Source organism: Ctenopharyngodon idella, chromosome 11, assembly GCF_019924925.1.
Source record: "Ctenopharyngodon idella isolate HZGC_01 chromosome 11, HZGC01, whole genome shotgun sequence".
In the NCBI taxonomy this organism is placed as follows: domain Eukaryota; kingdom Metazoa; phylum Chordata; class Actinopteri; order Cypriniformes; family Xenocyprididae; genus Ctenopharyngodon; species Ctenopharyngodon idella.
This window is the reverse complement of record NC_067230.1, coordinates 12,530,869-12,558,050: the sequence shown is the minus strand read 5'-3', so window position 1 is coordinate 12,558,050 and position 27,182 is coordinate 12,530,869. Positions and strand designations below refer to the sequence as shown.

The following is a 27,182-nucleotide window of genomic DNA, read 5'->3' as shown; positions in this document are numbered from 1 at the left end:
TAAAGAGGAGCAAAGAAACATATTACAAGCAATAAACAAAGAGTGCTTTCACTATTTAAGATTTTCTGAATGTTTTCCATTCAAGAACTATGAGAGATTTTTCTTTCTCATCTTACTGTTGTTTGATTGTTACTGACATCATAGACAGCGGGAGATCTAATGAGCTGCATTCACGCACTGATCTCTTTTGAAATATAAGAAGTAATGTGGTTTGTCCTGTCCGTTTCGTGTTTACATTAATTTTGCATTAAACCACTTACACAGAGTCGCTCACAGCCGCATGCGCGAGCACTCTTCACAAACAAAGCGTGCGTCAGTATTTGAAATTGAAAGCAGCCTTCTGTTAGTGAGTTTCATATTTTAACTAAACAAGTCCACTGCATTCCAAACGACATAAATGATCCCTTCATAGAGCATTTGTAAGGAAAATACCGGCGGGTGAGACCGCGCACTGCATGTGTAACATTAAACAAAGCGCACGTCTCTCAAAGTGCATCCTGTGCAATGAAGCCCGCGAATGTCCTTGTAATTCTCTTAAACTTTTCCGAACTTTATGAAAGATTATTTTACGGAAGGTTCGAGTGGTGTATGTGTGTGAGGAATTGGAAGCAAGCAGAATACGGGTGTTTCTAAACCACACTCAGCGTTATCGCGTATCTGGTTAAAAACTAAGAATCTCAAAATCGATCCAGAATCGTTGGAGGGAGAATCGCAATGCATCGATGGATCGATTTTTTTTTTCTCCCACCCCTACTATTTATCTATCTATCTATTAGGAGTGGGAATCTTTAGTCACCTCATGATCCAATTCACTGTAAAAAATCAAAAGTTGAGAAAACTTAAAAGTTTAAGTCAACCAGCTTCAGGAGATTTTTGAGTTTTCTCAACTTGTTGTAAATTGAACTTATACAACAACAAGTTGAGAAAACTCAAAAATCTCCTGAAGCTGGTTGCCTTAAACGTTTAAGGTTTCTCAACTATATATATATTTGTACACACACATTGAATGGCATTGCATTATATAACAAATAAACTTAGATCGTAGTAATAACATGCATTTAGATAATAGATATTAAATTTTCATGCTGACTTAAAAGAAAGCTGCATTTTCAGAACACATTTTCAGGCTAACCATTTCACAAAAAGAAGTTTGTTGGTTTGAAATGATAAAAAATAGATAAAGTGTTAAAATGTTAAACAAGTATTGTTTCTTTGAATACAAAAAGAATTGAGACATATTGTTGTTGTCAAACTTGAGGAGAACTGACTGGCTTGACTGTAAAGTTAGTTCTCAGAAAATCTCTATCATCATTTGTTTGTTGATGCCACTTTATTTGGCATTTAGTTATCTAATGCATTAACATATACAAATTGTCAATTAAGCATCCAAATACTTTTTGAGAAACTATTGTGGTACCTTATACTCTATGTAGAATAGCCTACAGTGCATTCTTTTATCTCGTATGTCACTTTAAGTGAACTCTTAATTTATATTTTTTTTATTAGTTAATAGAAATGTCTTTTAAATGTGTGGAAGATCTGGAGAGTTGCATTCCTGTGAGCCCTTTACACTTAGCGGTGAGTATTCACTCTCTATAGTCTTATCTCTTTCCTTCTCTCTCTCTCTCTCACTCTCACTCTCCTCTTTCTAAAGTCAGGATTGCAATTTGAATGTGAATTAAAATTAACTGAAATTTATGTAACTGCTACAAGTGTATTTGTTTTTTAACTAGAAAAGGACAAACCTTCAGTGTTGGCTAGACAAAGCCTCATTTGAAAATTGCCATTGTTTAAAGAAATGATGCCATTGCCTGTTGAATTTCTTTGAATTGTAATCCAATATGAATTGATAGACAATTCTTAAGTTATGAATTTTGCCCAACCCTGGTCAATTGTTTCTGTCAGGCATATAACGGTCACACTGAAGCTCTTCAGGTGCTCTCTGAAACACTGGTTAATGTGAACATGGAAGATTCCAGGGGTCATACGGCTCTGTATATGGCTGCTCTGAGAGGTCACGGCCCCTGTGTGGAGCTGCTGCTGCTTCAGGGGGCCTCGTATGCCATCAGGGAGCACATCCACAGGTGGACACCCCTACATGCTTCAGGTGTGTACGGATATTAACTTGTGAAGGAAAAAATAATTTGTGAAACCGTAATGATTGTGAAAAGTTCAATCAGTGAAGTCAGTATACTCACAGTATATAGCTTAATAATATCATAAAAAAATGTGATACATTTTGTCTGTCTTATCAAGCCTTTTTCTTTTGTATACTTGGGAATGACCTAGCAAACAAAAATATGTTCTAAAAACTTTTTGCTAATGTAGTATATGTGGAACCATGAATATGCAAATTAGCCCTCGCACGAGCTCAACTTACTGAGGTAAACGCTGCACAATGGTATCACTCTTTACAACGTCGGACACATGACGGTAATTAAATGATTAGCCTTTTGCTATCAAACAGCTAATGATGTGATGCTAATGTTACACAAACCATAGCTGCGTCCGAAATCGAATACTTCTCCACTATATAGTACGCGAAAAACAGTATGAGAAACAGAGTAGTATGTCCGAATTCATAGTATTCGAAAAACAGTAGGTGAAAAGCACCCGGATGACTTACTACTTCCGGCGAGATTCTGAAGTGCGCATACGATGGACACTTTACTGTCCCGTGAGGCCACAGGAGAGGATTTGTGAATGGAGTTGAAGGGACGTAACCGACGCTGGTAGGTCATGTGATAGTAACAACATGGCTGATGTAGTACGTCCGAATTCATTCATACTACACACATTCGTACTTTTTTAACGGTCATGAAGTAAATTTAAATTTAAATGTAGTACCTACTCAACAGTACGCGATTTCACACGCAGCTCATGTTCCCGTTCTTCATCTCAGAGTCAGACAGCTGACTACTGAAAAGCAGCATCCTTACAAACGCTTTGAACAACTCAAAACATCAGTGGAAAAAGGTATATAGTTCATCATAACATTGTAATATACATCATATACACAATTCACCCGCTATATTGCTAAATGTACACGATTTTTCATATCAGCAGAAAAATATACCGGGATAACGTGGCTTCTTTTGAGACTCTCCTGCTTCAGATTGGTCATAGTTAATAATATGCTAAAGCCCGCTGACACGTTGACATGATTGGTTACAAGGTAGTTTATGACGTAAGAAACACCAGTGATTTCAAACCACATTTTTGAGACTGTCTTTGGTTTACTGCAGTTTTAAGGAGAAAATACTCAGCAATGGTGCTGACTGATGAATTTACACATGGTTTGTCGTAAAGTACATAAAAACACCACACAGACATGTAAACAACATTAAAAACTTGATTTTGTGGTATGAATGTTAAGGAAACATTCCATTTTATCATTTTGAAAACATTATGGGAACGTTACATTTGAATGTTCTTTAATCATTCTGAAACATAAAAAAATGTTAAACATCCAACTAAAACATTTCATAAATGATTAAATGATTGCTTTTGTGGGATGGTTCAAACTATAAATTTGTACAAAAACATGAACTAGATTTAATCTATTAATTTATTCTCCTAGCTGCCAATGGTCAAACTGACTGCCTGCTCATGCTGTTGAAAAGAGCTGAAAAAAATGACATAATTGACCTCATGGACGTACATGGACAGTAAGTGCAATTTCAACATTCATTTCAATGATATAGCTTGACATAGCTTAGACACATTAATATGTTGTATTGTTTCCCTCCCATCTTTCTCTTTCTCTCTCTGTTTCCTTTTTTGCATTGTTTGAAGTATTGCTATCTGGTATCTGTAGGACTCCATTGATGTTGGCTACACTGGGCGGTCACACTGACTGTGTCCACATGCTGCTTGAGAGAGGAAGTAAACCGGACACTGGAGACAGAAGAAGCCGTACTGCGTTACATCGCGCAGTAAGTTTATGTACTGTATGTATGTATGCATTTGTTTGGTTTGTGTATCTGAATATTTACACAGTATTGTGCTGGAATTTGGCAATATAATGAGAAAATTTAAAGAGGCCATTTGTCCTTTTACAAAGTCTTGATTTTGGGCTCTACTAGAACAGGTTTTCATGCTTGAATGTTCAAAAACACATTATTTTTCCCATATTTGACATTGTTGCAGCTCCTGTCTTCCCAGTCTGTCAGTAACGCTCTGGGGTGCATTTCCCAAAAGCATCGTTAACCAACTTTGGTTAACCAACTTTTTCCCCGATGGCCCATGGGGAAAAAGCAAAATAAAGCAAAATAACTGAGAAAAATAAGAATTAGTCCTCAGATGCCATGTCCGTAATTTATAGCAAAGATCTGGCATTTATTCGATCTAAACTGATTGAACTTAAAATAAGTTATTACTTCACCACCTGCGTGACATCATTAACCAATGTGGTTCAGTGACAAATTTAATTTCTGCATCGTACTTTGGTTAAGCAGCAAGTGACATCATTGTATGGGAAACACACCCCTGTTTAGTTCCCGTTTCTATGAAGCCCCTCCTTCTGGAAAGCACAATGTGCTCTGATTGGTCGGTTGGATCAGTGTGTTGTGATTGGTCAACCGCCTCGAGCATGTTTGGGAAATGTCCCGCCCCTTACCATAACCACAAGTTTCAACACACTACTGGCTAACTCAGCCCCGCCCCGCCCCTTTATTTTGCATATGCCTTGGGCGGGAATTATTTAAATGAGGAATATCATGACGTGTTCATTCCCGGAAGAAAACTCAAGACTACAATGGAGGCATTTCAGGGAGTTCAGAAACACTGACACTGATATAGAGAATAAACTTTTGTAACTTTACAGAGCTTTTTCATGCTCAAACAGCAACATTACACACTAAAGAGAGATGAAATGTAAAAATGCATAATAGGTCCTCTTTAAGGAGTGTTGGTAGTGCACCGGGTTCTGCAAAAGGGCATCGTATTCCTTAGTCTTTACACAGCCCTGCAAACCTATCATTGCAAATAACTAATCCTACGAGATACCCTTTCCATTTTAACAGCTCTTCTATGTTTCACATTTGGCAACATACACTGTGGTTTGAAATCATCTCTGAACTTAGCTTAGTGAGACACTTAGGCTTAAATGTGGTGAAGATGTCAACAGATCTAAGCTCCATAGTGAGGACGGTTCAACACATGTGGCCTAATTATAGGAGTCATTGGCCATGCAAAGGAATGAAGGGGGGGTCTTTGGGAAAAACACTGGCCCCTTTTACACCTGCATTTTCTGTGATCGGATCTTGAGATTCACATAGTAAGTGACAGGCAAATGCACTGTGAACAGATCACTTAAAGCACTCTTGGAGGTGGTCTAGGATGGATTCTGAGTGCATTTAATCAAGGTATAATTGCAATGCCTTTTTGTTATACAGATTCAGCTGTGAACGTAATATGCAATGAGGTGTTATTCTGCTCTCGCAATGTGAGGGAGAACAGACACAATGCTTTTGCAATTTACACACCTGCTTAAATCCACAAAATACAATTATTTATCAAATTATTTCACTAGTTAAGTTTCACACAACTTTCCACACAACTTTTTGAATTCATAAATATATCAGATCAAGAAAAATAATTTTTGTTCCACTAAAATGTGTTTTGCCTTGTTGCTTGTATTCACAGCTGAGATGTTCCTGACTGTATCTGTTGTTTGCATCACATGACTTCTAATCAATCTGCACAAAGAACAGGTAGTTTGTTGCAATAGGCTGTGTAACCTACAGTACCAAACTGAGGTGAGTTTGATTAAATCCAGCTACAGGATCAACAGGGCACTTTTTTTCACAATGTGTGACATTTGACACATGCCAAAGTGGGACGATGACCCTACAAGCCCTACTGGTTCCACAACCTATTATAGCAGTGCTTTTTCTACTTTGTAACCACTGACTGGACTGAAGACAAAAATAGGGCTACTGACCTCTGTAAATAGACTGGCTCTACAAGCCATTTCACATTCTGTTATGACAGCTGAAACATTCATTCATATCCAGTGTGATTAAGATTTGCTTTGCCTACTGTCATAATGGCTCAGGAAACCAGTGCTCCTTTGGGCTGCCGCTTCTGCCCACATCTCGCTCTTAACTGCCAAATTGTGCATTGACTTAGCTTTGGCAAACATACTCCAGAATATCCATCATTTTCATACACCACCCCAAAAATATTGTCTTTTCATAATTAGGCTGCAGAATTGCTGTTGGCAAAGTGTTTGTTTATAATGCTGTGGTAGAAACATCTTGGTTACTCTGGTTTCCATAGTAGGAAATGAGATGCTGCATCACTAAGGCTATGTTCACACTGCAGGTAAATGTGGCCCAAATCTGATTTTTTTTACCCACATGTGACTCATATCTGTTTTCCCCATGACAGTGTAAACAGTACAGTCTTTTCAATTCCAATTTGTGCTACTTCCATATGTGGTACTAAATCCGATACAGGTCAGATGTTTTGTAATGCGACCGCAGTGTGAACAGTCATAGCGGAATTCATGTTATTTTTACATCGATTCTGTGCTCATGGGAGTCTATTCAAAGATTTTACATACCCAACGTTATCAAGACATTTGCGAAAGGTAGTCAGGAGAAGGGCAGTGACGTGTCAGAACTCGTAAGTATTACAGAGACAGCTCTATAATACAAGCAAAACATGAAGGATCGTATCATAAAAGTTTCAAAACTCTGCTCTTTTTTGTCACATCATCTTTATTTTTAATATTTCCTGCACATAATTTTGCTGGCTTCCAAGGCAGATCACATTATATATAAATGCGTAATCACTTACTTTAATGCCCTATGTGTTTACTTGTGTATGACAGCGCGCTATGTGTTGCCAAGTCCGTGATTTTCCCACAGAATTGTGTTACTTTTTCACTGTTGCCGCAGGTTGTTTTGCAACTCTGTGTGTTGAAGTGACCACACTAACGCGATATTTAACCCCTGGAATGCAGGATATGCGTTTGGGCTAGTTTTGGACTAGTTTTTGAGAAGCAATTGAGTGGATTTTGTGGTTAAAAACCTGGCAACCCCATTTGTATCATTCTTTTGCGCATGCTGATCAGTTCAGAACCATGATCTGTTCACACTGGAAATCTGATATTGGCCACATTTAAAAACTACAATGTGAACAGCTATACAAAAAATCAGAATTGAGCATTAAAGGAATAGTTCACTTTCAAATAAAAATTTCCTGATAATTTACTCACCCCCATGTCATCCAAGATGTCCATGTCCTTCTTTCTTCAGTTGAAAAGAAATTAAGGTTTTTGATGAAAACATTCCAGGATTTTTCTCCTTATAGTGGACTTCAATGGTCTCCAGACGGTTGAAGGTCAAAATTACAGTTTCAGTGCAGCTTCAAAGGGCTTTAAACGACACCAGACGAGGAATAAGGGTCTTATCTAGCGAAACGATCGGTCATTTTCTAAAAAAAAATCAAAATGTATATGCTTTATAGGCACAAATGATCGCATCACAAGTGCTTCCACCAGTACGCGATTCCGCATTCCTCAAAAAGCTTACGCTAAATGTCCTACACCTTCCTTATTCAACTTACGGTAAAAACGGAACTGGCGCTGCTATCGTTCAAGAAAAATCCTGGAATGTTTTCATTAAAAACCTTAATTTCTTTTCGACTGAAGAAAGAAGGACATGGACATCTTGGATGATATGGGGGTTAGTAAATTATCAGGAAATTTTTATTTGAAAGTGAACTATTCCTCTAAGGCTCGCAGTGTGAACGTAGCCTATGACACTATGAGAACACCCCAGTTTGGCTGATAGCACTAGCACCGCCCCATGATCAATCCTCAGATTTCGATGAAGGAAGCCGAAGCCCATACTCATCTCGCTCAAGTTGAAAAGAATGTTTCTTTGGTATAAGACTGGATGTCTGGACCCTTACTGTTCAGTGAGGTTGCCAACAGGGACAAATCCCTCGATTGTTGACCCACCAAAGAAAAATATGTTCTAAGAATTAGAATCTTTCTAACGTTCCCATTAAGTTTTGAAAATGTTTTTTCTAAATGTTTTCTGATTGTTCAAAACATTTTGAAAATGCTTTTTTTTTTTTTTTTTTTCTCCTTGGTTTTGCAAATGTTAGAGGAAACATTTAAGGAAACGTTCCAATTTACAATTTTGCAAACATTATGGAAACGTTACTTTTGAATTCTGAAAAAGTGGCAAGTGGTAACATCTAAAAACAGTAGACAAACCTCCAACTAAAACAATTCAGAAAAAAACAGTCCTTGAACGATGTATAAATATTTATAGAACATTATTAAACACTAGACAACTTTGTACAACATTTACTTCTGTCAGGACCACTATCGTCAAATATGATTGATTGTTTGTATTGGCGGTATGATTCTGTTCTGGACAAGAACTCCCTGGGCATCCATGCAGCCTAGCATGGATAAGAGCAGGGAGGGCAGCAATAACCCCCCTTAGGGTAAACAGAACAGAACTAATATATGCACATAACATTAATGTCAATAATTTAACATATACACATATTCAAGAATTAGTCTAATTCAGGGGAATCATAAGGCCAATCCTGACTGAAGAGAGGAGGAGCTGGGGATGGAGGAGGGTAATTAGCTCCTGAGAAATGCGACAGCTGCTGATAATACTGAGGAGCTTATATATGGATGCTGTGATAGGTGTCGTATTCCTATAGGTAGACGCGAGTCACCTGGAAGTCAGCTGATGCGAGCTTGACTGACGTGACCTGCCAGAACTGACGCTAACGCTTTAGTTAATTTTACTGGAAGAACGTTTGTTCATAACTTTGCCAGAACATTCTGGGAACATTCCCTGTTTGCTGGGATGAGGGCCAAAATTCTGCAGAACAGACTCGACCTGCTCTGAACTGCATCAGGTGTGAAACTACAGAACATGAGCAGAAGTCAGTCACGCTTGCATTGTGTCTCCACATAACTTCACAGAGGCAACTGCTGCGTGTCAGCATGAAACGGAAGTTGCGATAGTCCTTTCTTTCCTATTGTACGAGTGCAACAGCTTCTAGAACAGGACTTTTTGGAAAGGATTTTGTTGGGTGGGACTTGATTTTGTCCATGGGGAATTGATTGGATGGCTCACTAACCCAGAATGCATGTGGTTAGTGAGTGGACAGCTGTCACTGAGTGTTGTGTTACATTTTGGTCCACACTTAGGGGTGATCGGGCCATATTTTATCTATTTACTGTGTGTGTGTGTGTGTATTTGTGATTTATGAGGACACAAATTTGTATAATGACATGAGTATTACTCTGGTATTACAACGTAAACATGAAATATGAGGACATTTCATGAGTCCTCATATTTAAAATAGCTTTAAAACATACTAAACAATGTTTTATTAAAAATGTAAAAATGCAGAATGTTTTCTGTGATGGGTAGGTTTAGGGGTAGGGGTAGTGTAGGGGGATAGATTGTACAGATTGTACAGTATAAAAACCATTACGCCTATGGAGGTGTGCATGTGTGTGCGTGTGTGTGTGTGTGTGAAAATTACTGTTTTTCATCATCAGATTACATCAGCATTTTGTTGACCAAATGTTTGTAATGGGTGAAGTGCTCTGTTTAGATGGCTGCTCAGATAACTTTTGCATTCATTATGGGCACAATTTAGAGTTTCTTTTAGTGCTACACTTTTCATAAACAATTACAAAAAAAAAGTTGAGTAACATTGAATTAAATGTGAAATTTTTAAGTAAAACAAACTGAAATACTGTTTTCTTGTAAAACATACAATGATCTTTATTTTGCCTACTATTTTGAACTTTCAAAAAAAAAAAACATTTTTATAGTGTAGTACAAAATGAAACTAAGAATACCAAAAGCTCTTGAAAACGATTATACAGTGTTAGTAAAGCAAACTGAATTTCATTCTCCTCTGTGTATTTCAGGCAGTAGTTGGTAATGAAGAGTGTGTCTCAGCTTTGCTGGTGCATGGAGCCTTCGCTCTGTGTCGGGATGTTCATGGCAGAAGCCCTTTGCATTTGGCTTCCTCTTGTGGTCATGCAGGACTATTACGGCCCTTACTTGATGCAGCATCACTTTCAGACCCCCTCGACTCTCTGCTAGACTACAGTGCCTACACACCTACTCACTGGGCTGCTTACCATGGTAAGATCTCATTCTACAACCTTTACTAAATGCTAGACCAATGGAGAAACATCAATTGAGACTTATATCAATGAATGACAAATTTCTCATTTGCTGCCTAAAATTAAAGAGTTAGTTCACCCCAAAATATATATTTTTTTTCATTAATTACTCACCCTCAAGACCTTTGTTCATCTTCAGAACACAAATGAAGATCTTTTTGAAGAAATCGCAGAGCTTTCTGTCTCTCCATAGACAACTACGCATCTGACACATTGATGCTTTAAAAAGTTCATAAAGAGATCGTAAAACTAATCTATTTGAATTGAGCGGTTTTAATTTTTGTGCACGGATAAATCATTTATAATAAATACTGCAATATTCCTTAAAAAAGAATTGTCAATTTTGATTTCATGTTGACTTTAAAGAAACATAATGTATTTTGGTGTTTTTAACCGTCAAATATCTTTGACCATGACACAAGGCATGTTAAAATTTTTTGTTTGTTTGTTTATCAAGGGCACATTGACTGTCTCGAAGTTTTACTTGAATATAGACCATCAAGCTTCCAGGAAGGAAATACCTTTACACCACTGCATTGTGCACTGTGAGTGAACCTCATCTGTCCATCTTCAAAGTGTTTCTGTACAAACACACATTTTTCATGACATTTTTCTTTCTCCACAGAATTACTGGTCATGATGGTGCTGCTCAACTGCTTGTTGAAACTATGGGAACAAAGATCATGAACCTCAGAGATGCCAAAGGAAGGTGTGTATGTCTGTCGTCCACTTTAATATATTTTAAAGTATTAAAATATTTTCCCCAATATAGTTAGAGAACAAAACATAGAAACTTGAATGGTTTACAGTAGGTCACCAACCACTGTAGATAAATAAGTGGTTCTCTTTTTGAAAGCTAATGTCAAAAAGCCACAGATATTTCAGAAAGATTATTATTATTATCCATTTAGTCTTAAAGTGCTCCTATTTATATATATATATTCCCTTTCATGAAGTGTGTAATATAGCTGCTTGTGAATGTAAAAGGTCTGCAAATTTTCAAAGAACAAATGGAGTTTTTGTCTCCTAAAAGAGAGAAGCGATTCTGAACTGCTGAAACGAGTCTTCAGTAATTCCACTCTTACTTCCTGCTGAACCTACGTAGGTTTGTAACAAATTTGCCTAATTCTTGCCAATGGTCTTCACTGGCTGAACAACGTCTTCTTTGCCCCTTAAACTCTGTAGTTGTATCTGAGACTGGAAGAGTTTGGTTCATGTTGTTCATGTCGAGAAGACGCTGTTTTCTGCTGCCAAAGCAAATCCACTTTGATGAGATTAATACAGTAAAACCGACGCCATCGTTACTGTTCGTATCACTGTATGTCAAGTGCTGAGGAAGAGCTGAGATTCAGATATGATAATGGGGATTTGGTTTCTGACAACAAACAATCGACAATGCTGTAAACAATCGACCAGTCACAACAGACTGGGCCATCTGACCAATCAGAGCAGAGCAGCTCTCAGAAAGGCGGGGTTTAGAGAGACCGAATCCTTGATCAAACCATTTCAGACTCATTGAGAAAAGAGCTGATGCTGCAATGGATATTATGAGAAAATGAGTGTTTTTTGACCTTGGATGCATGTAAACCTGTTGTAGGAGACTTCAAAACAATATTAGGAACCTTTAAAACAGCATAATAGTGGTACTTTATGATTTTCAGTGTATTTTGTTTACAGGACTCCACTACATGCATCTGCATATGTAGGAAATATGGCAGCGCTGCAGTTGGCGTTGACCTGCGGTTCAGATGTAAACTCAGTTGATTGCACAGGACGCTCTGCATTAATGATTGCTGCTGAAAACGGCCATACTTCTGCTGTCGGTTTGTATTGTTTTTATTGTCTAGAGCTTTGTATTAACTTGTGTAGAGTGGTTGTGTGTTCCATTGATTTTAAAAGATGTATCATCTTTAGTAGTCTTGTTGATCTGCTCAATCTTTATTTGGTCCTAGACGTCTTGCTTCATCGGGCCAGAGCGGACCTCTCACTGCTGGACATCAACAGGAACTCAGCACTTCACATAGCCTGTAGAAGAGTAATGTACCCCAGCACTCGAAGTGTCCTGTTACACAACATGTTCTGTGTGGCGAGTTTCCATTATCAATGATCTTCACATGTTTAACTCAACAGGGTCATGAAATGTGTGCTCTTCTCATTCTGGCTGAGATTGACGACCCCTCGCTCATCAATGCCACAAATAGTGCACTTCAAACGTGAGCATTCCCATATTATAAGTGTATGTGTGTGTTGATTATTTGGTTATTTTCACAATTGAAGTCTTTCTATCTACATACCATTAGGCCTCTGCATATTGCAGCAAGAAATGGTCTTGCCACCGTGGTTGAGGTGCTGCTTACTCGAGGTGCAGCGGTTTTGGCCGTAGATGAAGATGGTGAGTTTCCCCATGGTCATCGCATTGCCAAGCTTGAGCCAACAGAATTAACTTCACCAACAGTCATTAGTATTGACTGATAGATTTTGTGTTTGAAAAGATTGTAGTTGCTCACCAATCGCTAGTTTAACAGGTGCTCCTCAAAATTGGTGGACAAAAATTACCATTTTTTTTTTTTTATTTCAGTGAAATGAATGTACTATAGTTTAGTTAAATAATGTTTTTATTTAATATTTAGTATTTTCAGGGGATTTTATGGTACTAGATTATATTTATCCATTTGTAATCCAATTAATCACTTTTTGAACAAAGACCTGAAAATGAAATTTCCGACTTAAACTATAAATATTGAATGCTTATTGTTATGAAAAATGCACAAAAATACTATTGTCAATTTTAACATGAAATATATATTTTCCAAAACATGTTTTACTCTAAAACTGCAAAAAAAAAAAAAAAATAAATAAAAAAATAATAATCAAAGCCATAAATCTAAACAAGTTGTGTTCCAAATTTGAGCTTTATATCTCAAAAAAATTTTGAGATATAACAAAAAAATTTTTGTTTTGGCGCAGTACCAAAAGTTTCCACTAGATGAAATTCATTTCCCATTAATTTCCAATGCGCTCATTTTTTACGTCGAGGATCACAAGTGTGACTTGTTTTCAGGACCATTTAACCTTTTTGAATTATGTCCATAATTCAAAATTAACCTACTGTAATTGCTCGGTCAATTATTCTTTTCTGAAATGAATCGCATTTTTGAGGGCCTAAACATGCTCGAAAACTCATGAAACTTTGCACACACGTCAGAAGTGGTAAAAATGTACGTCTGATATGGGTTTCAGAATTAGGTGTGGCAAAATGGCTCAATAGCACCACCTACAAAATTTCAATTAAGCACCCTTCGCGAGGCGTTTCACCTACAAGTATGAAATTCAGTAGACAGATGTAACAGCCCAATCCCTAAAAAAAAGTCCCTGGGTGCAAAATTTGAAAACCCAACAAGAAGTGAGATATTTTGAATTTTCTCTGCAAAATATTTTCAGTTTTTGCCATTTCCAGACATTGTACTTTAACTAGCTCCTCTTAGAGCTTTAACCAGATCAACATCATATTTGGTCAGTGTAATCTAAAGGCCTTTTGCGATGTTAAATTGCAAAGATCTTGAGTTTTCGTTGAAGGTCAATATCTATATGGCAATATTCAGTTAGTCATAGCGCCACCTGTTGTCAACAGGAAATGGCATGCTTTACACTGTAATTCACTCCCTGAAACACATTTAAATATGCCTTGAAGTACCAAACATGCTAGAAACACGTTAAATCATGCAACACTTGGCTAAGTAATAAAGTATGCAATTAACACCAAGAAACAGGAAGTTGTTGTAACTCAGACATACAATGTCCGATTTGCTCCAAACTTCAAATGTTTGATAATAGTCCTGGCCTGAAGACATCTACATGGCAATATTCAGTTACAGTCAAAGTGCCACCTGTTGGCAGCAGGAAGTGTGGCACTTTGAAATGACTTTGCCATAATTCTCCTGTATTCACTCGCTTACATGCACGTCGCCCACTGTTCACTGTTTTCCTAAGGTCAACGTGTGGTGGTAAGCCTGGGTGCGAGGGCCCTTTCATCACTGCTTGCAGCTTTCATTTATTTTTGTGTTCACATTGCAAGCAGCAAAACTTTTACCAAGTTTCGTACCATTCCGATAAAGTAAATTTTTTTTTTTTTTTTTTTTTAAATATATAAAATTTTTCAGCCAAAAATGACCACAGAGCACCAGGGGCTGGTTGCAACAGCTGTGTGTACTGTAAGTTACAACATAGCCTAGTTTTGATGTAAATGGGCACTAAGTTGCAACTTACGCACTACTAAATATTTTTGCATTGCACCATTAAACTTACTTGAAGCGTAATTCTATGTATAAACTATATAATGGAAGCCTCCGATCAGAAATAACGATTGGAATAAAATAGCAGACTGACTGAACTGCATCAATAAGCTCTTGTTTTACATGACAGACTTCAATTCTTTAGACATGATAATGCTGACATTCACAGTCACTTACATTTCAAGAGAGAGAACATTATGTGAAAAGATTACTTTGTTAGCATCTCTTCAACATGAATCCATCCTAAACAGCATAAATGTCATTTCTTATGTTTTACAGTATTTGTATCAGTATTATTTATTTATTGATCCATATTAATTTAGTTTCAAATACAGTTTCTTAATGTTATGTACATGACTAAGTGGTATTGTATTTAATGGAAACGTATTTTTACCATTAGTTATGTGAGGCAAAATAAGTTAGAATGAAGGATAAACTGAAATTCATGGCATTTCAACAACTTCAGCTCACGTATTTGAAGGGTAAACGTCATATTATGCGACTACGCATTACTTTACGGAGACCTTATGAGTTACTAGCTACGTTCTACCTTAAGAACAAATGGTGCAACCGAATAAAGTACAGAGTTAGTTGCAAACTACTAGTAGTTACTAAGCCTGTAGCGTGGACTTTACGTTCCAGTTTAAGAAAGAACCTATGAACGACTGGTGCAACCCTACCCAGAAGGTTAATCATCTTTTCCAGTTCACTACTTCCTAACATGGTGTGCCACGTTACATAGAGACAAGTACTAATATTCTTACATGTTAATCTTAGTTTTTGTCTCCACCATGACGAGCGACTAGTCATTTCATTTCATTTATCCAAAAATCCTGCTCCACACTGCTGAGTTGTTCATGTCATGCAGCATGTTTGCTTTCAGTGTGGACATAAAAAAGTTTACAGAAAAAATTACTTGATGCTTAAATTCATCATGTTAACTTCATATTATTTTTAAGCTAGAAAATTAATGTGTATTTGTTCTGTCTTTTCTCTAAATACAGTAAGTGTTGTGGAGAAACTAATTCAAAGTAGCAGCCCCTTACTAACTTAAAGGGGTGGTTGATTTCACTTTTTTAACTTCAGTTAGTGTGTTGCTGTTTGATCATAAACAACATCTGCAGTTACGACGCTCAAAGTTCAATGCAAAGGAAGATATTTTCTTTTAAAGAATTCTCTGTGTAGGGACTACAACAAGCTGGTGACATCACTAACCCTAAAATTTACATAAACCCCGCCCCCGAGAATACACAACAAAGGGGGTGAGGTCATGTTGAGCTGCTTTAGAGAAGAGGAAGAGTTGTTGTAGTAGAGTGTTGTTACCATGCCAGCATTTTACTCCAGACTGCTTCACAAAGATTAACATGACGGCACATGCTAGTCGATTGAGTTGAATCAACTCCACAGCAACTACATAAATGTATCCACTAGCCATTCAGAAACATCCAGTTTCATTCTAAAAGTTGTAACTTCTTCCTGAGTCTCTCCATCAGTGTCCGACTCCGGTTTGAACAATGTAAGGCTGAACACCGTTACTGACAATCCTCATTTTGGCTGTGTGAGATTCTCCAGCTTTGTTGTTGTTGAGCAACTGAAGCGCGAGCTGTTAAAGCTCCGCCCTCTTCTGGAAAGCGGACCGGGAGCAGCAGCTCATTTGCATTTAAAGGAATACACAAAAACGGAATGTTTTTGCTCACACCCAAATAGGGGCAAATTTGTCAAGCTATAATAAATGATCTGTGGGGTATTTTGAGCTGAAACTTCACAGACACATTCTGGGGACACCAGAGACTTATATTACATCTTGTAAAAGGGGCATTATAGGTACCCGTTAATTACATTTTTCAGCTGTTTTTAAAACTGTGGTTTCCAATAACAAAAGAAAATTTCTTGTGAAAAAATGCTGCATTGTACTTCCCAGTTAATACAAAAAACATTCTAAGAACTTTGGCTAACGTTCTGGCAAGGTTGTTGCAAAGAACAAAATGTTCCTTCAGTAACATTAATAGAACATTAATTCAAAGTTATCTGGTCTTTAATAATGTTCTCAAAGTGTTAGAACAAAAACATCATATCTACATCGTTCATGGAACATTTTTTATGAAATGTTTTAGTTGTTTTGGAATGTTCAGAAAACATTCAAAAGTAACATTCCCATAATGTTTGCAACATTCCAAAATGATGTTTTCATAACGTTAGTAAAACATTCTTAGAACATACTTTTGTTAGAACAATGTTTGTCACATTTTATTGACAAACATAGCCGAGCTTGTAGGTTGGGAACTCCAAGTAGTTTCAGCAACACTGCACAAGTTGCAGAGCGACTGTAATGACGCACTTTATGATTCTTACGTTAAATAGTTTTTGTCAATAGTTGAAGTGCATCAGGATAACTCATCCTTGCATAATACTTGTGTTTGAAATGTTTTCATAAATATTTGCACACATTAATTGTGCCATGTTTTTAGGTCATACTCCAGCATTGGCATGTGCTCCAAATAAAGATGTGGCAGACTGCTTGGCTCTCATCATTTCCACTATGAAGCCTTTTTCTGCTGGCATCAGTCTGATGAAGCACTGTGGCATTGCTGTATCCCATCAGCCCTTGTCTAACATACAGCTGATTACAGAGGAACCGTAGGGCTGAGTGAACATCGAACAATATAGGCTAACAAACTGCACCATTATTTTGAACTCCTTCCTATCCAGACAGAAGGTATTGGAATAAACTGTCTATTATACAATACTACACAACACTACTGTTTTAGCATCATGCAGTATATACAGTATATTCATTTGTAGTGCAATAAATTTTTAACAAACGGCACCATTCCATTATATGCTGAATTCCTCCTTAATAACCAGCCATAGAAAGTCACTTCTATTATTAGAGTACAATATCTGCTATACATGAGCATAAATGTATTCATTTGTGGATGCATGCATGGGTACTATAAATATGAATTTATTTACAGTGCCATCACTTTTATCTTAGTCTATTACTAAGATTTCCCAGCTTTCTTTGGACACTTTTTGTGCATTTCTGAAAATGGCAACATGTCAAGTATGAATAAGAAATAACAATAGTTATCCTCCCTACAAACTCCTGACATGCCCTACAAAAAGTCAAAATAAAAGTCTCCCGTTCACAGAATATGAGGTTTTTGCATATTTGTCATCCTATTGTACAGGTATAAATACTGTAATTCATAACAATTTTAGCACTTCAATTACCTAAACAAACATTAACTAAATTACACACATATTATCACTATTGCAATTCATGATTTTGCTGTAACACTGAAAATGACTGTCAGGGTTGCACTGTGCTTTTATTTCTTTCAATCATCATTTATTGTTAGTAAACAGTTCTAGTAGACTTTAATTATCATCTGATACTGTTAATATGTTTTTAATTTTACAGCATTTAATAGACAACAATTGTTTATAGGAGTAAAACTAAAGAAAAATAAATAATTCTATATCTTACATCTGCTATTTTATGACAGTGGGACTGATCTGATTTGCTGCTTTCATTTTAATAGCTCATCTTGAGGTTCAGTAGACTGTCACAAACAACTAAACAAAATATGAACCAATTTTCATAATAAATCTCATTTTAATACTAAATACAAATTGGAAATGTTTTTACAATTATGCAACATAGTTGCATGTTAATCATGATGGTATTTGCAATAACCATAGGGGTATTACAGGACAGATCATTCCAGCCCTGGTTACTGGATTGGTCAAAACTGTTTTCTAGCTGTGAAAATTTCACAATATATTAATAGCTATGATGCAAAACTTCTGTTCACGAGCAGCCCAGCTGATGTAACCATTTCATATAAGCAAAAAGGCTCTCAAGGCGGTTCTGTATTGTGAATATAAACATAGCTAATGACGCACTTTTGACTATATTTACCTTACTGCTTAAATATCGCATAGAGGTTGAAGTTCTTGTCTAGTCATCACATGGTTTGTGGGTCAAACTAGGGGCATGTGGTAGACTTATGAAATGAGGAGAAATTATTTTTTATAAATGTAAAAGGTTCCAAGTCAAAGACATTGGAAATCCATCAGGCAAAATTCCTCATTGAGCAGATTCCCACTGAGATTACTGTGATTTTAGCTACAAGATATCGCAGAGCAAAGGTAAATGTGAACGTGCCCATTACACAGTCTCAAAATTGAGAGCATTAATGAGAAAACCAGAACAATTTTTTGTATGTTTATATTAAAACTGTCACAAAAAAATATCTCATGTTTTTGTATTCTTAATTTTATTTTATATTGCTTCAAAAATATAACTATACAGTGACACAGACATGGTGATGAAAAAAGAGATGCGAGGAAAAACTGCATTTGCTTGCAAATCTTTTGTGAGAAACTGTTCATGTTTAAAATATTTTAAAAATATAAAAAATTTTCCTCATATTTTGATCATATCATTAAACTTGTAGGGTCATAAAAAAAACAAATATCCCCTCTGGACATCACTATTGGCCACTACTGTATATATTAAATATATTATATATTAAAGTTATTACAAACACTCAATGGTGATTGAGACTTTTGAATAAAAGTGTTGTATTAATCTCATTAATTGTCATGTGTAGATGGAAGATAACTGTAGCTATAATTTCTCTGCTAGCCATATACAATTATATTTTATGATGTATGATTGTATGTTTCATTTTCTAAAAAGATTTTTAATTATAGTAATATAATTTACATTGGAATCAGAGGGATATAGGTGGGCAAGCCATGTAATGCCAGAGTAAAGTAATGACAACTTACATAATGCCACAATTTACATAACAGTGTTCAGATCATCTTTTCTCCTGACAAAATCAATGTAATGGCAATATTTCCATCCACTGAATGTAAGCTTTTTCATATTCCAAGCTTGCCTGCTGCACTGGTGTCTTCATGTGCCTGTGCAAGTCATGAAGATTATAAAAAAAAAAAAAAAGGGAATTATTGGATTGTTGGACTTCAAATCAGTAGAGGTTGAGGCATAATATCTTATTAGTAATTAGTAGTTACTGTAAAAAGTAATATTATTACTGCAACTAGTTACTGCCCAACACTGCTCACATGACTTTCCTCCTGTATTTCGCCTTCTCTCATCTAACAGTCATGCCATGAACTAGAAACCCTGCTCTCAATCCCAACCGCTATTCAGTGGTGTCACTGTTGGACTTTATAACAATCAGTGTTTTAGACACTATTTCATTTCATCTTTTGTAACATTTGTCAATGTCCTATCATCAGTACATAAAAACAAGTTAGAAAAGAGGTGAAAAAAAAAGTGTTTATTTCATTCCTTTTTTATATCATAATTTTCTGACAAAATATAAGCTGAAAATCACTGGAAATAAAAAGTTTTACTGGTTGCATGTTCATAATGTTTCAGGAGTTGTGTTTTTAGCTTCTTTTTATTTGGCTTTTCTGGTTCAAAACCTTGTGCGACTGACAACAATTACAATGATAAGCACAGTATACTGCACATTAAGTTAAAAATGTGAAAAATCTGATTTTTTTAGGAATCCAAGCAGCTTCCAAATCATAGTTTTCCATTTCTAGCTAGGAAAATTTTCAACTTGCTAAAATATGTCAGGTGTTCCTAAACACCTACCTTTCTAACTCATACTAGGATGCTCATCTAATTTTCATGGAAATTTTCAGGTTTGTCCCATATCTTTTAATAATAATAATAATAATGTTTTATTTATATAGTGCCTTTCAAGGACCCAAGGACACTTTACAAAATAGACAGATAATACAGAAAATACAAGCAAAGGTACAAGCAAAGAACAGCAATCAGGACAAGTAGTCAAACAAAAAACATATAGCATGGCAGATAATAAGTGAACAAGTAATGAAATAACAGAAAGGGGAACCAATCAGTTGCAAAACAATGTGAATAAATGAGTTTTAAGTTCTGTCTTAAAGGTCTGAAGTGATGAGACAGTACAGCGTTTGTGGGGCAGCTTATTCTAGAGCTTATGGCCTATAATACTGAACGCCCACCACCAACAGCAGACAGTATGAACTTGATATGTGGTTTAAAACAATTTGAATCAAACAGTACTCCCAGATTGAAAACAATTGGCCTAATCAGGACTCCATCAATATGAATGGAGATGTCATGCTGGGAGGAGCCAAGCAATTTGGGGCCAACTAGCAGAAGTATTGTCAGCATTCAGATTCAGGAAGTTTTTCACCATACGTGCTTTAAGTTCACGAAAGCAAGAAATTATGGAAAGACTGAATTGGGTTGGATAGCAAAATAAATGTATGTATTGTCAGCATAACTATGAAAATTAAGACCATGGCATTTAATGGTCTGGCCAAGAGGAAGCATATAAATTAAAAATAGTAGTGGACCAAGAACCGAACCTTGAGGTACACCATGGGAGATAGTGACAGAGCGAGATTTGTGTTTGTTAATGCAAATGAATTGTTGCCTATCTGAGATATATAAAGTTAATTAACACGGAAGGACATTACCAATAGCAGACAGATGAGAAACGCTACACTCAGGTCCAGAAGAACTAAGAGGCTGATGGCACCAGTGTCAGAGGCCAGGTGATGGTCATTTACCACTCTTAAAAGAGCAGTCTCTGTACTGTGAGAAGTCGAAAACCAGACCAGTAAAGGAATATTTGAAATTGGTCTAAAGGTAATCCAGTCTATATTATCAAGACCTGGTTTCTTGAGTACTGGAGTGATAGCAGCTATTTTTAAACCAAGCTGAACATAACCAGTGGCAAGAGATCTGTTTAACATATGGGTGATAGGTAAAATGAGTAGGCAAGAAGTTTTTGAGTGAACGAGTTGGAATTGGGCCAAGCTGACAGGAAGAGGAGTTAGATTTAGTAATCAGATGTTCAGATGCTCAGATGTATTAGTAGTTAAAAAGGTTGAGAGCGGGTGGACAAACTGAGAAGGAGAAAAATCTGGAGGAGCAGATGGAGAAAAAGCTTTGTAGATATTGTCAATATTATGCAGGAAAAAAGTTTCATAAAAGTCAATAGAGCCATTAATTGTAGAAAGTGATGGTTTGACAAGTTTGTTAATCTCAGAGAAAAGAGTCCTGGGTTTACACTTTGCTTCATTAATAACACTGGAAAGATAGGTAGAGCGTGCTGTGTTGAGTGCTTCTTTATATTGCAATATGTATTCTGAATAAGGCGAATTTTCTTATAAAGTCATTCAAGACACCTACCCTTAGCTTTCATTACTCTTGTTCAGGGGTGAACCATGGGAAGGGATGATCTGAGGGGCCAGTTCTAGTTTTTTAATGGGACAAGTTCCTCCAAGGCATTAGATATAGTGTCATTATGTATTGAAAGAATCTTATCGGGACAGGAGAGATTGAGAGAGAATGCTTATTGGTGCTTGTTTTTGGCTTCATTTATCTACTAAGACAAAACTGTCATTTTAAAAATGACTAAATAATATTAATGTTGAACCTGATAATCAAAAGTTGACTTAACAATCAGAAGTTGGGCTAAAAACTGTAATAGCTTAGTGTGTCCATTCTGAGAGCTGGTTCAGAAATACCTCAATAAACATGTGACTTTACAAGACTGGACAATCTATTGAGTAAAACTAACATACATGAAAGCATGAAGCTCAAAGTTTAGCAATATGTCTTCAGATGAGACATGACAAATAGCTGCTCACCAAAACCATTTTGAAATGATGATGTTGCTCTGTTACTAAACTAGATCATCTTTTGACTGTTCTCCGTGTCTCCTTGCCGTTGCTTACGGAACTTCCCCCCACGCCAGGACTTGGTGTCGACCTGTTTCCATTTCCACCACTCGCTCGTCCAGCCGGCTGTGGATTAGTGGAGTTTCCAGAGCCTTGAGAATTCACCCCATTTCCATTGGGAGTGTCATTGCCTTCAAAGAGTAAAAAAATCAAGTATACTGAATCAATATATGAATATTTTTATCAAATAACTAGAATCCTAAAATGTGTTTTAGTTTCTTGCAAAGGAAAATACATCAAGCTAGTGGTTCACTGCAAAAAGCACTTGCTGCACTATATAATTATACCTGCAGTGGCTCCAGTGCTGCTGTTCATGTTGCTCTGGTCATTCAGTCCCTGACAGGTAACAAGAAGAAAGTCAATTACCATGACCAGGAGTTATTTTTCTTTTAATAATGAATAGGTTAATTTTTAAAAAGGCCATATGATGCTTTTTAAAGGATTAGTTCACTTTCAAATAAAAATTTCCTGATAATTTACTCACCCCCATGTCATCCAAGATGTCCATGTCCTTCTTTCTTCAGTCGAAAAGAAATTAAGGTTTTTGATGAAAACATTCCAGGATTTTTCTCCTTATAGTGGACTTCAATAGAGCCCAAACTGTTAAAGGTCAAAATTACAGTTTCAGTGCAAAAAAACGGAACTGGTGCTGCTTTCATTCCATAAGTTGAATAGGGAAGGTGTAGGACATACAGCGTAAGCTTTTTGAAGAATAGGGAAGGCGGTCTGGCGGAAGCATTTGTGAGGCGATCATCTGTGTTTATAAAGCATATACATTTTTTTTTTTTAGAAAATGACCGATCGTTTCACTAGATAAGACCCTTATTCCTCGTCTGGTATTGTTTAAAGCCCTTTGAAGCTGCACTGAAACTGTAATTTTGACCTTCAACCGTTTGGGGTCCGTTGAAGTCCACTATAAGGAGAAAAATCCTGGAATGTTTTCATCAAAAACCTTAATTTCTTTTCGACTGAAGAAAGAAGGAAAGAATCCATGGACATCATGGATGACATGGGGGTGAGTAAATTATCAGGAAATTTTTATTTGAAAGTGGACCCTTTTTGGGTGAACTATCCCTTTAATTCTGTCTAACACAGAACACTGATCCAGACCTGCCTAAAACCAGTGTTGGGGAAAGTTACTTTTAAAAGTAATGCATTACAATATTGTGTTACTCCCTAAAAAAAGTAACTAATTGCGTTTTTTGCGTGACTTTGGCAGTTTGATACACGCTCTGAACCACTGATTCGAAACAAAAGATTCGTAAAGCTTCGAAGCTTCATGAAGCAGTGTTTTGAAATCGGCCATCACTAGATATTTGAATAAAGTCGTTATTTTGTTTTTTTGGTGCATAAAAAGTATTCTCGTTGCTTCATAACATTAAGGTTGAACCACTGTAGTCACATGGACTGTTTTAAATATGTCTTTAGTAGCTTTCTGGGCATTGAAAGTGTTCATTATCTTGCTGTCAATGCAGGCCTCACTGAGCCATCGGATTTTATCAAAAATATCTTAATTTGTGTTCCGAAGATGAACGAAGGTCTTACGGGTGTAGAACGACATGAGGGTGAGTAATTAATGACAGAATTTTCATTTTTGGGTGAACTAACCCTTGAAGGTCGTGATTATGGTAAGGGGTGTTAGATTTCTGACACATGCTTGAGGTGTTTGGCCAGTCACAATGCACTGAGTCAGCTGGCCAATCAGAGGACTCTGAGCATTTCGGAGGGAGGGGCTTTGTAGAAACTGGAACTCACTCAGCGAGTTTCAGATAGAATTACTGCAAAAATGTACAGTATGTGAAAAATAATGTGATTTTTGAACATTAAAGCATTTTATCCCATTCTAGTAACAAAATAATGAACTTTTAAAACAGCATCATATGGCCTCGTTATGATAGGAATCCAGAAGACGTACCGTTTTATTCATCTGGGCCAAATATTCTGGATTTGGCTCACTAAAGTTTGGCACCTCAGAATACACCATGCAGAATCTTACAAATTGGATACAAAAATGTTAATTCATTCACAATTAAATATTTGGAGCAAGATGAATTTTAATATATATATTTTTCTATATTTTACTTTTCAGAGAGATTGTTTTTAATGCAATACAAACTGCCATTGCAAAAATATAAATGATTAAATGAAATGATTAATGATTAAAACTTACTCTCCAATAATCAACTTACTCTCCAATCTTCTGTAGTTCACCTCCCCTTCCAGTGTACAGTGTCAAACAGCCTTTAAAAACTGAGGCGTAACTGCAGAAAAATACAAATGTAGACAGTTCTGTAGACTGTAAACCTTTAGGCTCGTATATGAGGAGTGATATTTTACTATAAAAGCAGTTAGTAATTTGCACTGTAATTGATTGTTCATTTTAGGCAGAATGAATGTGTCTTTTGAGCATAGTCAGCATATGTTAAAATGCCTGAAAGAAAAAACTGAGAGAATTTGAATGTGTTTTATTTGATATCAAACACAACCTCACCCTTTGGTAAGTCTGATGATGTCACCAGCCTGAATGAGCCCACCAACTTCATCCCAAACCGATATGCTGATGCTGCCCGTCTTGTCAGCCACTTTACACGTGCGCACCTCATGACCGTCTTTGGTCTTCGTCACTCGTCCTTGAAAAAGATTGTATGAGAGAAGATTCAAATTCCAGATGACTATTGTCCAGATACTTTAGAGCTGATAAATATTAATATTAGAAGGCCTGAACAGTGTATTGTAATGAGCAAACATTGGGGTTTGAGTAATAGGACACTCCACTGACCCTGTCTGTTTCATGTGCTTGTTTGTATTATGGAGGACAAAACAGTGGAAATTCATGACCACACAATAACAAAGGTCCAATAGCGCCTTTGCCTTCAGTTTTATTGTAATGCAGTGATACATATCATGAAATGTATTTAAACGGAAATTATTTATATTTGTCATTATACTAAGAGTCTCAAACAAAAGCAGCAATAATAATAAGGTAAAATAAGTCATGCAAGCCCTACTTCATATAAATATTTGGGTCATTGATGAATAAGGTTTTTAAAAGTGTAAAAAAACCTAATGGAGATATTATTTTATTAAGTGTTAACAATGAGATTCTGTGGTTTTTATAATCAATTAACACTGCTTTTGTCATTTTTTACAAAATTTGTCACCAAAAAAGTCAAAATTTCAGTTTTACAGAATGACACTTTTGGTTATACCCAATGACGAGGTTTTCAAACAATGCTAACAGGCTGATATCTAGCTAGCTAGCAAAAGGACAATCAAACATTTTATATTTAGTATAAGTTTTTAAAATATTACATTATTCCATGTTTTATAGCGGTTGTACCGAATGACTTTCGGGACGTGTATGAGCAAGTGAAAACATGAATTTTTCAAATAGTTAAGAGAGAGTTAGTTACTTTGCTTCACGACCATGTGGTCCTTTGCAGGTGTCTGAATGATATCACATGATATTGACCGCATGACTTGATCCAAAATGGTCCCTTTATATTGGTTACTCCGTATGACAATGAAATAAATTTTTACGGACATTCTTTCTCATAACAAAGCAACGACTTCTACGCATAATTTTAATACCATTTTGCACTATGTTGATATATGATGTTATAAAATCATGCCAGAATAATAAATATATACATTTATTACATTTTAAGATATTTTAATCACAAATGAAATGGCTGTATTGGCCTTTGGACGGTTAAACCGAATGACCTTTTGACACTTCAAAATCTTTAGTAAAATATAATTAAAACCTTTTGGATTCAATAAAAGAGATCTAGTTGTACTGACTTACATACTTTGGATGTCATATCTTTGTTTTTTATTTATTATTATTATTAAGGCCTTTGGACAAAAAAATGACACGTCACGTCATTGACCCATATATAACAGCTCCTAATCATAGTGAAGCGTTGACGTAATATTATTTTTATAAACAGTTTAAAGCATTTTAGAAAACAACTTACATCCCATGTGAAATGTTTACCATCTGAATAGGGCTACTAATGTTGTTTTCCCTGTTTATTACAGTAAAACTAATGTATTTAATCATGGACACTCAGCTGTTGCCAGTTGCTTTAGTGTTAACTAACCAAAAAACACATATTTGGAGTCAACTTTTATATTTCCATAATAATGCATTGAAGTTATTCCTGAAATCCAGTATTCCTGTATGATAAATTGTTTGTGGTTTCCCTGATATTTAAGTCACTTTGAATAAAAAGCAAATGCAGAGTTATGATTATTTCTAATATTTTGTTCATCCGCTGCATGTGATGTGTTGTTTGGACACCTGTTTCCAGCACGATGAAGATGACATTGAGATTCTTGAGTCCAGGTTTAATGTCCTTCACATGAGTCTCTGTGCTCATGATCAGTCTGCTTCTGCCCAAATCCTGCAAAACCTGATGCACAACACATCTGATGCATTTCACACTCACTATTTCAAATCACATACAAGACAATAATAATTAAGGACGCATGTATGCAAACTACTTTTTGGCAAACTAACATTAATTTCGCTGTGATGAAGCATGCACGTGCGACACTGACAGATGATAAACAATATTAAACAAACCGGGAAACTAAAGAAAACACTTACTGGTTAGCATTGAGCTATGCTTGCACTGACTGTTTTAACAGTAGCCTATTATTTCTCGTCATCTGATACACTTTGTGTGAATAATCCGGAACAAAATCGCTGCTCGTAATGTGAATTAAGGCGCTGAATGTTCTGACAGCTGTCAATCATCACAGTTAATGTGGACAGTCAACTACCGCTTACAGTGCTTGACGTATTTTTGTTTTGTAAACGTCATGACGCAATGCTTTCCGTACGTAATGACGTAGTCACGTATCCGACCGCACATCATATAAAAGTTGATTTATCTGGAAGAGGTAAA

At 36.3% G+C, this 27,182-nt stretch overlaps 2 protein-coding genes across 7 annotated transcripts in view; one reads left to right on the top strand and one right to left on the bottom strand.

The window, feature by feature from the left end:
- Nucleotides 1-18,592, top strand: part of ankrd52b (ankyrin repeat domain 52b) — a 35,189-nt gene extending 16,597 nt beyond the window's left edge. For 2 of the 4 annotated variants that reach the window (XM_051912886.1, XM_051912885.1), the window contains exons 17-28: nucleotides 1,507-1,578; nucleotides 1,906-2,107; nucleotides 3,581-3,668; nucleotides 3,818-3,935; nucleotides 9,929-10,148; nucleotides 10,647-10,734; nucleotides 10,815-10,898; nucleotides 11,867-12,012; nucleotides 12,142-12,224; nucleotides 12,320-12,402; nucleotides 12,490-12,581; nucleotides 16,950-18,592. In XM_051912886.1, the coding sequence (XP_051768846.1) occupies nucleotides 1,507-1,578; nucleotides 1,906-2,107; nucleotides 3,581-3,668; nucleotides 3,818-3,935; nucleotides 9,929-10,148; nucleotides 10,647-10,734; nucleotides 10,815-10,898; nucleotides 11,867-12,012; nucleotides 12,142-12,224; nucleotides 12,320-12,402; nucleotides 12,490-12,581; nucleotides 16,950-17,122 (1,449 nt within the window). In that variant the 3' untranslated portion in view covers nucleotides 17,123-18,592. Of the gene's footprint in view, nucleotides 1-1,506; nucleotides 1,579-1,905; nucleotides 2,108-3,580; nucleotides 3,669-3,795; nucleotides 3,936-9,928; nucleotides 10,149-10,646; nucleotides 10,735-10,814; nucleotides 10,899-11,866; nucleotides 12,013-12,141; nucleotides 12,230-12,319; nucleotides 12,403-12,489; nucleotides 12,582-16,949 lie in introns of those variants that run through there. The other 2 variants (XM_051912887.1, XM_051912888.1) reach the window with 2 other exon arrangements.
- Nucleotides 18,593-18,745: 153 nt separating this feature from the next.
- On the bottom strand, nucleotides 18,746-27,102 carry nabp2 (nucleic acid binding protein 2). Of its 3 annotated transcripts, XM_051912904.1 has the most exons (8): nucleotides 26,882-27,102; nucleotides 26,573-26,684; nucleotides 24,758-24,896; nucleotides 24,456-24,527; nucleotides 24,182-24,257; nucleotides 22,554-22,602; nucleotides 22,177-22,397; nucleotides 18,746-19,419 (listed from the first exon to the last, which is right to left on the bottom strand). In XM_051912904.1, the coding sequence occupies exons 2-7, from the start codon at nucleotides 26,649-26,651 to the stop codon at nucleotides 22,222-22,224; spliced, it is 591 nt and encodes a 196-aa protein (XP_051768864.1). In that variant the 5' UTR covers nucleotides 26,652-26,684; nucleotides 26,882-27,102; the 3' UTR covers nucleotides 18,746-19,419; nucleotides 22,177-22,221. The 3 variants fall into 3 exon arrangements, with proteins under 3 accessions (XP_051768864.1, XP_051768865.1, XP_051768863.1); XM_051912905.1 differs by lacking the exon at nucleotides 18,746-19,419 and having other exon boundaries at nucleotides 19,785-22,397; nucleotides 26,573-26,700; XM_051912903.1 differs by lacking the exon at nucleotides 18,746-19,419 and having other exon boundaries at nucleotides 19,785-22,397.
- Between the last annotated feature and the right edge of the window lie 80 nt (nucleotides 27,103-27,182).

Bases quoted from the DNA above. Each gene is read 5' to 3' on its own strand.
- nabp2 (XM_051912904.1), bottom strand. From the start codon at position 26,651: ATGAGCACAGAGACTCATGTGAAGGACATTAAACCTGGACTCAAGAAT. The intron at 24,897-26,572 runs GTGTCCAAACAA...ATCTTTTTCAAG, and splicing joins CTTCATCGTGCTGGAAACAG to GACGAGTGACGAAGACCAAA. The intron at 24,258-24,455 runs GTAAGTTGATTA...CCAATTTGTAAG, and splicing joins GAACTACAGAAGATTGGAGA to ATTCTGCATGGTGTATTCTG.